Below are 10164 nucleotides of genomic sequence, written 5' to 3' on the forward strand. Positions count from 1 at the left end.
AATTGTGGAGGGCCGAGAAGAAGGGTCTCCAGAGGCCCGGCATGCTGTCCATGCTTAACTTGGGGCTTGGCTGGATTTCCTCGTTGGAGATTGGTTGAATTTAAAGTTCTGAGGCCACCTCAGAATTTCCCACAGTGGAGCCAGGTTTTCCGGGGAGGGAGGAGGAAGCTCCAGGGCCTTAAGACCATGTGGAGAGTAAGTTCCCAGATAGAGCTCCCCTCCTGGTGGACTCTGCTGTGCATGTTGGAGTGTTCCTTGAAATGCCCACCCCAGGGTTAGAGTCAGGCAGTCTTTTTTAAAATTTTATTTTATTCTATTATTTTTTAAAGATTTTATTTATTCGTTAGAGAGCACAAGCAGGGGGAGAGGCAGAGGGAGAGGGAGAATCAGGCTCCCCACTGAGCTGGGAGCCTGACATGGGGCCTGGGGCTTAGTTCCAGGACCTGGAGATCAAGGTAGTCTCTTTTATAAAGATAAGCGGCTAGAACAGATCACTGCCGGAGCTGGCCCTCCCAGGGAGTCTGGAGCTAGCCTTCAGGAGACCCTTCACCAGACCACTGTGAAAGACTGTGATTTCCCCTGTTCTATCACCTTTTAGTGCAGGAGCTGTATATTTTACCCTATTGGCTTTTTCTCAGATGCAAAAGTTTCTGTATGTTAGCATTTTGTAAAGACATTTTTAGAAGTTTTAGAAGCCATAGTTTGCAGACATGCCACAGTAATATTAAAGGATTTAATACCTGTCCCTGTTCTGGGTTTTTCCCATTACTAGTTACTTCCTTGCCCCCCCCACCCCTTTTTTGAGCAGCAGCTAGGAAATTGACCTATCCCCTCACCATGCATCTCATTTTGAGAAAGTTCTATTTCAGGTGAGGACATGTTCTTCATCTCATTTCTGCTGTTGGCCTCGTTCTGTCCCTCTTTCTCATACCTTGAAGTTCTTGGATTCTACTGAAGACCAACCAGGTTCATTAGAAACAGCTGACCCTTGGCTGGGTCTGGACTTCTGGAGAATAGATGCAGTTAACTTCTTTTGTCTTGGTCCAAGTTGAGCTCATGCTGGACTCCTGAAGAGGAGGTAGGAAGGATGGTACTAGGCTCCCTGGAAGGCCTTTAAGAAGTGGTTTCTGGTTCCACTCGGCAATCTCAGGAGGCAGGGACCATTAGCCCAAGACTGAGATGAACAGTGACCTGGATGATAACCCAGCTGTAGTGAGGTGGATCCCATGGCAGGGGCTGACTCTTTAGAATGTCTCTGGAAGGATCATCTTGTCAAAACAGAGGTGAGGTTGGGCGGGTGTCACCGCAGTAGCTGGGGTGGTAGCCTCCAGGCACACAGAGGCAGCAGGAGCATGGGGAGCGAGGCTGAGGTGTCTGGGGTGCCGCCACACTCCTGGGCATTTTCCTGTGAACCCAGAGCAGAGATGAAAAGGTAGCCTTCAGGATGAGGCAAGGAAGAGGGAGGAGGGCCTCTAGGACTAATAGTCAAAAATCTGGGGAAAGAGGGAAATCCCAGAAAGGTGAGGAAACACTGCCATCTTTTTTAGACCACCTATTTTTTAGGGCAAAGGGGAGGCTGTGCACTCAGCCCAGAACTGGGTTCAAGCATCCGCTTGTCCCTAGTCTTATAGTGGCCGTGGGACCATCCTCTTAGAATGACTTTGGGGAAGCTGTCAACTCTGGAAACTTCTTTGATGTGGATTATTTGTGGCAGTCATATTCAACAAAGACATTACCATGAGTAAGGCACCCAGCTTAAGCTAAAAGCACCTTACATAGTGGGTGCTCATTTAATGTCATTAGCATGTGCATATATTAGCTTCCTCCTATTTGCTCAGATCATTTGGAGCTAACTGCAGTAGTAATGAAGGCAATATGGGGGAACTGCGTTTGAAATCACTGAGGGCCCAAACCCTAGGAAATTTGGCCCTCAGCTCCTGGTTGCCTCCATATGTGAACGCTACAGGGGCCTGAACGTCCATGCACACGCATGAATGTGTTCCACGGACGGGCACAAGCAGGGCTGCATTCCTAAGTGTCAGCTCCCATCTGCAAATGCACAGGCCTGGTCCAAGAGCCCAGGATTTGTGGATGAAGACCAAGCCCCGCCCCCTTTGCCCCCTCCAGCCCTTACCTCTGGATGGAAGGCGTGGCAGGAATCTGGTCTCCTTCGAAGTTTCTGGGAGCGCAGCCTGTCACACTTGACGGAGGCATTATGTGCGGAAGTCACTGTTAAGGCGAACACCTCATGACAGCAGCGAATTCTGTAGATTCTAGAGACTAAATCTGGGAAGAGCCTAGCCCGGGTGGGACCAGCTGCCTTGCAGAAGACAGCACCCAGGGGTGTGTGTGGGGGGGGAGGGTTGGGGAACAAATCCCGAAGCGGGGGATGTTGGTGGGGAGGGAGGCTGGCCTCGCCTCTCAATATCTGAGCTCCTCGGTGACACCAACACCTCCATCCCTCCCCCAGCCCTCATTTCCGGGAGGCTGGAAGGATATATTTGACTTCTGTAGCCTCCTGCAGGACTGGTGGGAAGATGCTACAGTCACAGGTGGGGTCTGTCACCAGGAGGAGAAGGTTACTGCTGGGAATCTGTTGCATCACAAATATCCTGCGGCCAAGAGAGAAGTGGGTCGCGGAACCGCTCTGTGGCAGGCTCAGCTTGGAGCTTCTAGGGAATTTCTGGGGACTTAAAGTGTGGAGTTGGGATGGCAACAGAACCAGGAATGGGAAGGAACAGAACCGTGAGGCTGGTCAGATGAAGAGCAGCTGCAGGGAGAGTCCTAGGCGAGGAACTCTGTTCTCTGGGCTTATTTTACCCAGAGGCTTTTGCAGCTGTACTGACCTCTAGCAGACTGGAGGTGAGGAAGTTCAAAATGAGATAATTCTTGAGAGGGAAAGGAATTGTCATTAATATATTCAGAGACAGCAGGCGTAAATCAAGACTGTCCCAAGCAGATAGGGATGTATGGCGGGGGCAGGCCTTGCTGGAAAGATGCGGTGCTCAGGTTTGGCCACAAGGTGGCAGAGCGCGCCCGCACACGGCCCTGGAGGGCTGCCAGAGGGAGGGAGGAAGGGATCAGAGAAAGTCTGTCTGCACGAGGCCTGGTGTCTTATGTAACAGTAGCTGCCACTTCCTGAGCATTTCCTCTGGGGTGGATGATTTCTCTCTCTCTCACACACACACTTAACCGCCACCACTCCGAGGGAGGTTGCTGTGGTTCCTGTTTCGTGGAGGAGAACCCAGAGGCTAGAAGAGGTGAGGTAACTTGTCCAACGTTACAGGGCTGCGGAGCAGCAGAGCGGTTTTGAACTCGAATCTGTCTACCCTGAAGTCCGCGCCTTACACGAGACCACTTACTTCATTCTCACGACAAGACTTTGAGATAAACGAGTCACAGGAGTTCCCAGAAAACCGCTTTGGTGAGGTTACCGTCCACCCAACATCACACACTAGTAGGACCGTCCCATGCCAAGTCTGAGGGGTTACACTAGAAAATAATTCCCCTGAGGTCTGGGAAGTCCAAGGGACGTCCCAAAAAGCCCTTGGCGAATGGCTGAGCTGGCTGAGTGGACACCCTAGAGGCGGCCCAGCACAGAACTTCACAAGTTGGGAAGTCCCCGAGGTCGGGGTGGGAGTTGGCAGGAGAGAAGTTTCTGTCGGGCCTCCTTGCCCCCTCAGGCCAGCACTGGCTAGAGCGGTGGGATGCAGCTCGGTCTCACCGCCTGCACACTGCCCGAGTCTCGGCGGGGCGCACACACGGGCTCCAGGCCAGCAGTGGAGAGGAGAGGCAGGTGTGACCTGAGAGCACAAGGAGCCCTCCTCCAGCCCACCACTCCCGACAGGGCCCCGGAGCTGGCCTGCTTCTCTGCACAGACAGGTTTCTGAGGAGGCGCCGACTGGTCTCTTTCCTCACCGCTATACTCACCTCCCGGTGCCTTCCCAGGGCTTGCGGATGCCCCTGGGCCTGCATGGCCCTGGCTGACGCTGAGCTGCTGTGGGCTAAGCAGGTGTGTGTGACCCACACTGAAAGGGCCGCCGAGAGGGGCTGTGGGAGACTTTCTTCTGGAGCCTGGGGTAGGGTGGGTGGGCCCAGATCTGGCCTCGGGGCCACCTCTACCAAACCGTCCAATTCCCCCCAGCCAGCCTTCTCTCTGCCCCAGCCCATGTTTCCTTCACGAAGGGAAAGAGGAAGCAAAGATGGGCGGTGGGGGGGTGGGGGGTGGGAGGAGCCCAGCTGCAGACAGGCAGCGCTGCCCTGGGATCTTACTTTTGGCAGGCTCCACACTCAATGATCCCATTGGTCTCCCGGATGGCCGTCTGGTGCACAAACACAGGGTACTCTGTGTCACATGGCTGCAGCACGTCCTGTTTCTTGTGTTTGTGGGCTGCAGGGAGACAGAGTCACAGATGGGGAAAGGGGCGTTGCCAGATGAGAGGGCCCCAGGAAGCCATGCCTAGGGGGTCTCAGCTGCAACTCTGGCTGGCAGGCGTGGTCACTGCTATGCAATGGGACACCCTTTTGTCCCTTTGTCAGAAGGTTCTCAGGGCTCGGAGAGGAGGGGAGGAAGGAACACAGGGAAGGAAAAGGGACAGAATAAATGGAGCAGATGGTGTCACAGTGGGAAGGGCAGCAGACCGGGCACGGGGGGGCCTTGACTCTCGGCTGTGTGTGATTAGCACACTAGCCCCGTGACCTCGGGGGAAATCCACCTCCCCCCTTGGAAGCCTGATCCTCAGTGTAAGCTGGCTGGTTGAGAGAAGGGCTGGGCTGGGACCCCTTGAAGGCTCCAATCAGCACTGATATCCAGGGTCTGAGAGGAGAGCAGAGGCAGGAGGAGGGCCAAGGGGTGACTTGGGGAAGATTTTGGTCCCTTAATCCTATCCCTCCCCCCCACCCCATTCATTGTGTACAGGTGACATTTCTCAAGTCTAGCTACTGTGCTCTGCACATGCAGCTCGCAGACGAGCCCTAGGCTTGCTCCCTAACTAATTCCTCCCCATCCCCCCACCCCCAGTTTTGAGCAGGACAGCAAGGGCTGAGCGCCAGCCTGCCTGGGCCTTGGAGAGAGAGCTGGCAGGGGCCAGGAGACACAGCTCCCAAGCTTTCCGGCTCCTTAGCGGTGCACTGAGTCCCCTCAGGAACAAAGGATGGAGCGAGCAGAACTCGGAAAAACGAATAGCAGAGGCCCAGGCAGCCTAGTCCTGGAGGACACACATTGCGCCTGGGGTGAGCAAAGAGCCAAACGGGACTGGTTCACAGATTGAACGACATTATTTTTGGTCAAAATAGCAGCCCTGGTTTGTTAACACAGCACGTCTGTTTCTTCCAGGCACTTCTCTGCGCTTCCTGGGTTCTCAGCACCTATATGTGGAATGGGGAGGGTGGGCAGTGTGACCCCCATTTCACAGACCCCCATCTCAGGATCACACGGGGGTTAGCAGGAGAGCGCCCAGACCCAGAAACTTCCCACTGGACTGTGAAGGCAAAAGGGAAGGCCAGGCTGTGGGCAGAGAAGTGTGAACTGCGGGGAAGAACCACAGTATTAATTGGGGGCTCTGCACACTTGGTCGGTTCCGCTAGACCTTCCAGGGCTGCTGCTGGGCACTTTGGCTATGTGGGCCCCTCGGAATCTGCAAGTGGGCACCCTGGCTAAAGCCTGCAGGAGCCTGGGGGCCGGCTTTGCTCCCTCCTGGGCCCAGTTACACTGGCCTCATCCCCCATGGGGTGTGGCTCAGGGCTGGGCCGGTCACCCGAGCCACTTCATGTGGGTAGGTTATCTCCATGACAGCAATAGGGACCATGCGGACAACGACAGACTGGAGTAGGCCTCCATGTAGCTGGGACAGGGCCTCAGGGCCTCACTCAGTCCATGTCCTTGGACTCCAAGTCCAGCGCTATTCACTGAGGACATGGATGAGTGGCTGAACCAGGCCTGGGCAGGAGGGAGAAGCTCCAGGGCAGCTTCCCTGAAGAGGAGAAATTGTGAACAAGCAGACAGAGGGAGATAGTTCTCAGCGTTTGCAAGATGCAGCTGCTGGCAGGGAGAGAACGGCAGGGAGGGGAGCCGTGCCCCTGGCCCATGTTCCCATTCAGAGAGGAGGAGGGCCCTGTTTCTAAATGGGTTGTGACACGTGGTTCCTGGTTCCTGTCACAGACACCATCAGGAAGCCAAACTCTTAAACAAAAATGGGGTGGGGAGAATAGCCCAGGCAGTGGAGATGTTCCAGAACCCCATGGAAAAGGCTCTATTGACGGAGGGGTTGAGCAAGGCTGGTTAAAGCAAGACTGTGTGTTAGGGAACCACCCAGCTACCCTGGGAGTGGAAGCCAAGGGCTGCCTTTTGCGTTTAAAGGTCAAGTGGCTTCGCTCTTCTTGGGGAGCAGTCCAGAGTCACAGCTGGCTGAGACAGAGGACATTTCTTTAGTTCACGGTCGGGCCTGTGGAGGGCACTGTCCTCAGACCCAAGGTCACAGGAGATGTATTATCCCCAGAGTGTCCAAGTGACCAGACCTAGGCCTCCACCTGCCGCCCCCTTAACCCTGCTCACTGCTGGGGGCTTGGTGGACACAGGGAGCTGGAGGCACCCCTGTTTCCTGCTCCAGAAGGAGACCTGGCGGCTGCTTACCTGCACGTGGTCACAGCCACTGGGCCACATCACCCTTCCTCCCCTTGGGATCATAAGTGAGCTCCCCCAAGGAGATGGCTGGAGGTTCTGTTTGCCCTGGGCTAGGATTATACTTGTGTGGGAAGAGATCTGGGTGGCACCCTCATGCCTTAAGGGATGGGGCTTTCGAGTGGGAGAGTTAGGGGTCCCCCGGATGAAGAGAGCTCAGACTTCGTTGGATGGAGAGCTGAGGACAGTCCCTTATCGAAGTCCCTCCTCGCACCCCCAGAAACCTCAGCGAGGCTACTCACAGTGATGGAAGACAGCTTTGGCTGTCCAGGACATGATGGGCACGATGTCACATGGAGGACAGGATGGCACAGGGTGGCGATGACGCATGGAATGAATGATGTCACACGGAGCAGTGGTGTCCCGACATGGCAGTGATATGATGTCACACAGAGAGGTGAGGGGAGCCAGAAGTGAGGGGAGGCCATGAGAGGGCCCGGCGGGGTGAGATGGGAGCCATGGACTCTCCAGAGTCCCCATCCCATCTGTCATCCGCCCAGAGGTTGCAGGTTCCTACTGAAATGACTTTGAGAGCAAACACTCCATTTTTTCAGTCCTGCGTACTCACCCTCGGCCCCATTCTCCGCTGGCCAGGAGCCCCATGCACTCCACTCCAGCAGGACCCTGTCAGACACAGAGCTGAATCTCCGAGACCCAGTGCCCTCCCCACTGGGGGCCTGAGGGGTTGGAGCACCAGAGCTCCCTGGCAGCCCCTGGTCCAGCCCCTCTCCTCCAGGACACCCTCTTCCCTGCTTGGGGCTCCTGGGTGAGCAGGGAGCCTCCCCACTGGGCAGCAGTGTGTAAAGGGGGCAGGCACGAGACACCCAGGGATCTGCCTCCTCTGGGGTTCCGGGGACCTCATACAGCTCCTGCTCAAAGGGCTCCCTCATAAGGCACACCTGCATGAAGTCCCCCCAGTCCCCCCCAACCCCCGTCCCAGGCGCAAACCTCACTCACAGCAAGAGCTCATTCACCAGCCACCTGGTAGCGGTCAGGAGGGCAGAGATTGGCTGGGAAGGAGAGGGGACACACGGTTAGGCCCAGGCCCCTGGTGAGGGCATTCCCAGGGGCACCGGGGCACCGTCATTAAAGACCAGCCTGTGCGGTGGGGGGAGGGGCTTCCCCCCTGCCCCTTCCGGTTGCCACCACCTCCCACCCCTTCCCAGCAGAGGGAGCATTTACAACTGTTATGTGATAAATTCCTAGGGCACTTGGGGTTCGACCATGCCCATCAGGAGGACTCCTTGAGCTCTCTCCCTGATGAGCCACTTGGTGCTCTTCCTGGGATCCTTTGTGAGACGTGTGAAAGCACTTGCAAGCGAGGCAGGAACAAAACAACCCGGGAGCTGCCCTCTGCTTTCTCTGCCTGAGGCTCTTGCCTCAGGAGGCCCCCAGAACAATCCCCAGAAGCCCTGGAGAGAAGACCCACAGGAGGGGGGCAGGGGCAGCCTGAGAACAGGGAGCAGGGGTGTGGGTCTGGGGATGGGGTGTGGGGAGGAGATTTGACAGTACTTTCTGGTCCCAGTCAAGAGTGGCATCCTGGGGGTGGTGGCTGGGAAGAAAGGTCTGGGGTGACACTCACGCTGACCAGGGGCCGGGCAGCACTGGGGTGGAGACTCAGGGGTCTGCACATGGCCTGGTAGTCATACATGGTCACTCTGAAAATCAGAAACAGGACCTGGGGAGTCAGACCTTCCCCTACCCCATTCACCACCCTGTCCCCCACCCATGGTGGGAGTTGGCTGCAGGGTTCCCATTTCCCAGGCTTCCTGAGGGTGAGGGCGGGAGGGTGGGCCATCAGACAATTTCATCTCTGCACTTCCACTGCTTTGAAGACATGAACAGCAAATTCGGTTTTCCCTGTAAGGGCCCATATGACCTTATACCCCTCTCCCCGTCATGTCTAGTCTCTGGCTTCAGAAAGGTTGCTCTGGGAGCTCTTTGGGGCTTTCACTGTGGGTTTTTGAGGTCAGGATCCTGATATCTGTCGGGACCAGTTAGCGTCAGCTCCTGCCTTTTCTGTGTGTATTCAGTCTGGGGAGAAACATGTCCCACTTACTGGCTGAACACCCCCATGCTGAGCAGCTGGGTCATGAGAGCGCCATCCACCTCCCCCAGGAATCTTCCCATCTGTGAGGGCGAGAGAGACAGGGAGAGAGAGAGAGATGGAGAGGGAGGGTGGTATGAGGAGGGAGAGTGGGAAAGAGAGGAGGAAGAGAGGGGGAGGGGGGAAAGGGGGGCACAGAAGAGGAGGGGGAGGAAGAAAGGGAGGGAGGAGGGAAGAGGGATGAGGACTTCTAAGTCTCCCACATTAGGCCAGGGCTCCCTGCTAGCTCCAGACTTCGGGGGTGAGTTGGGTCTCCCCTATAGATACCCGGCAACAGAATCAGAACTGTACCCAATTCCACTGGCTCCCTCCCCCTTTAACAGGCTCCCCTGCCCTATTCTTTATCTTAGCACTTTTCACTTAGTTGGCTATGAAATCAATCTAGAGGCTACGATTGGATTTTTTTTTTTTTTAGAAGGCACAGAATTCCTTTGGTCAGTTTAGTGTGAACTGTGTGTAGTCAGGTTAAACAAGGTTTTGTGAAATTTGATTTGTTGTATATGGTGTGTGTGTATTTCCTGGGTCAGATGTAACATATATCTCTTTCTGTGAGTCATGGTCAAAAAAGTTTCAAAAGCAGCTGTCTTCTCTGCCTCTCACACTGGCATCCTTATCGCCCAGCCAAACACAAGTTGAGAACTCTGGTGCTGCCTTTGATTTCTCTTCCCTCCCTTCCCCTTCCCAATTAATCAGTGTGCCCTGCTGGTTTGTCCTTCACCTTCTGACTCCTGGACAGTCACTTCACCCAGACCTTTGTCCTCCCAGCTGTCTACTCCACCCTCCTAACAGGGCTCTCTCCCAGTCCCTAGCCCTGCTGCCAACACAGCTGGGATTTGGTCTCTCTATTTTTTTGTTTCCTAAAGAGCAAAACAGGATCCTCCTTCCCCCTCATCCCTCCTTCGTGGCCCAGTCAACCAGCACGGGTGAGCACCCACCACGTGCACCAGCCCAGGCTGTACCCTCCAAACCCGCAAAGTCCCCCAAATCGATTGACAGTCAAGCCTGCTATGATCTGGCTTCAGGCTGCCCTCCAGCCTCACCCTTACACTGACTTCCCCACCTGCCCAGGCCTCTTGCTTCTGCGGCCTTCTCAGCATGGCAGAGAGGAAAGAGCCCGGACTTCAGTATCAGATTTTGATTCAGATCCTGGCTCCGGCACTGCCCACTGCGTGGCCATGGGCCGGGGAGGGGATAGTGTGCCAAGCATCTGGAACATGGCGAGGGCGCCGTATGTGGTGGGCATATGATAAGGAGCTGCTCTGGCTTTGGCTCTTCTCTCTGCCTTGACAACCCTTCCCCAGTCCTCACTCCAAGGAGCTTTCCTTGTTGTCCTCCTCCAGGAAGTCTTTCTTTTTTCACCTTTCCAGCTGGACTTAAG

At 55.5% G+C, this 10164-nt stretch overlaps 1 protein-coding gene across 1 annotated transcript in view; it reads right to left on the reverse strand.

The window, feature by feature from the left end:
* Window positions 1-1300: 1300 nt before the first annotated feature.
* Window positions 1301-10164, reverse strand: part of CACNA2D4 (calcium voltage-gated channel auxiliary subunit alpha2delta 4) — a 112124-nt gene continuing 103260 nt past the window's right edge. Inside the window, exons 30-38 of the mRNA XM_046010644.1 lie at window positions 8739-8809; window positions 8262-8337; window positions 7637-7689; window positions 7248-7303; window positions 6922-6942; window positions 4273-4390; window positions 2500-2612; window positions 2135-2217; window positions 1301-1405 (exon numbers count right to left, since the gene is read on the reverse strand). Of these exons, the coding sequence (XP_045866600.1) occupies window positions 1301-1405; window positions 2135-2217; window positions 2500-2612; window positions 4273-4390; window positions 6922-6942; window positions 7248-7303; window positions 7637-7689; window positions 8262-8337; window positions 8739-8809 (696 nt within the window). The remainder of the gene's footprint in view (window positions 1406-2134; window positions 2218-2499; window positions 2613-4272; window positions 4391-6921; window positions 6943-7247; window positions 7304-7636; window positions 7690-8261; window positions 8338-8738; window positions 8810-10164) is intronic.

The sequence above is a fragment of the Meles meles genome, chromosome 7 (assembly GCF_922984935.1).
Source record: "Meles meles chromosome 7, mMelMel3.1 paternal haplotype, whole genome shotgun sequence".
NCBI lineage: Eukaryota > Metazoa > Chordata > Mammalia > Carnivora > Mustelidae > Meles > Meles meles.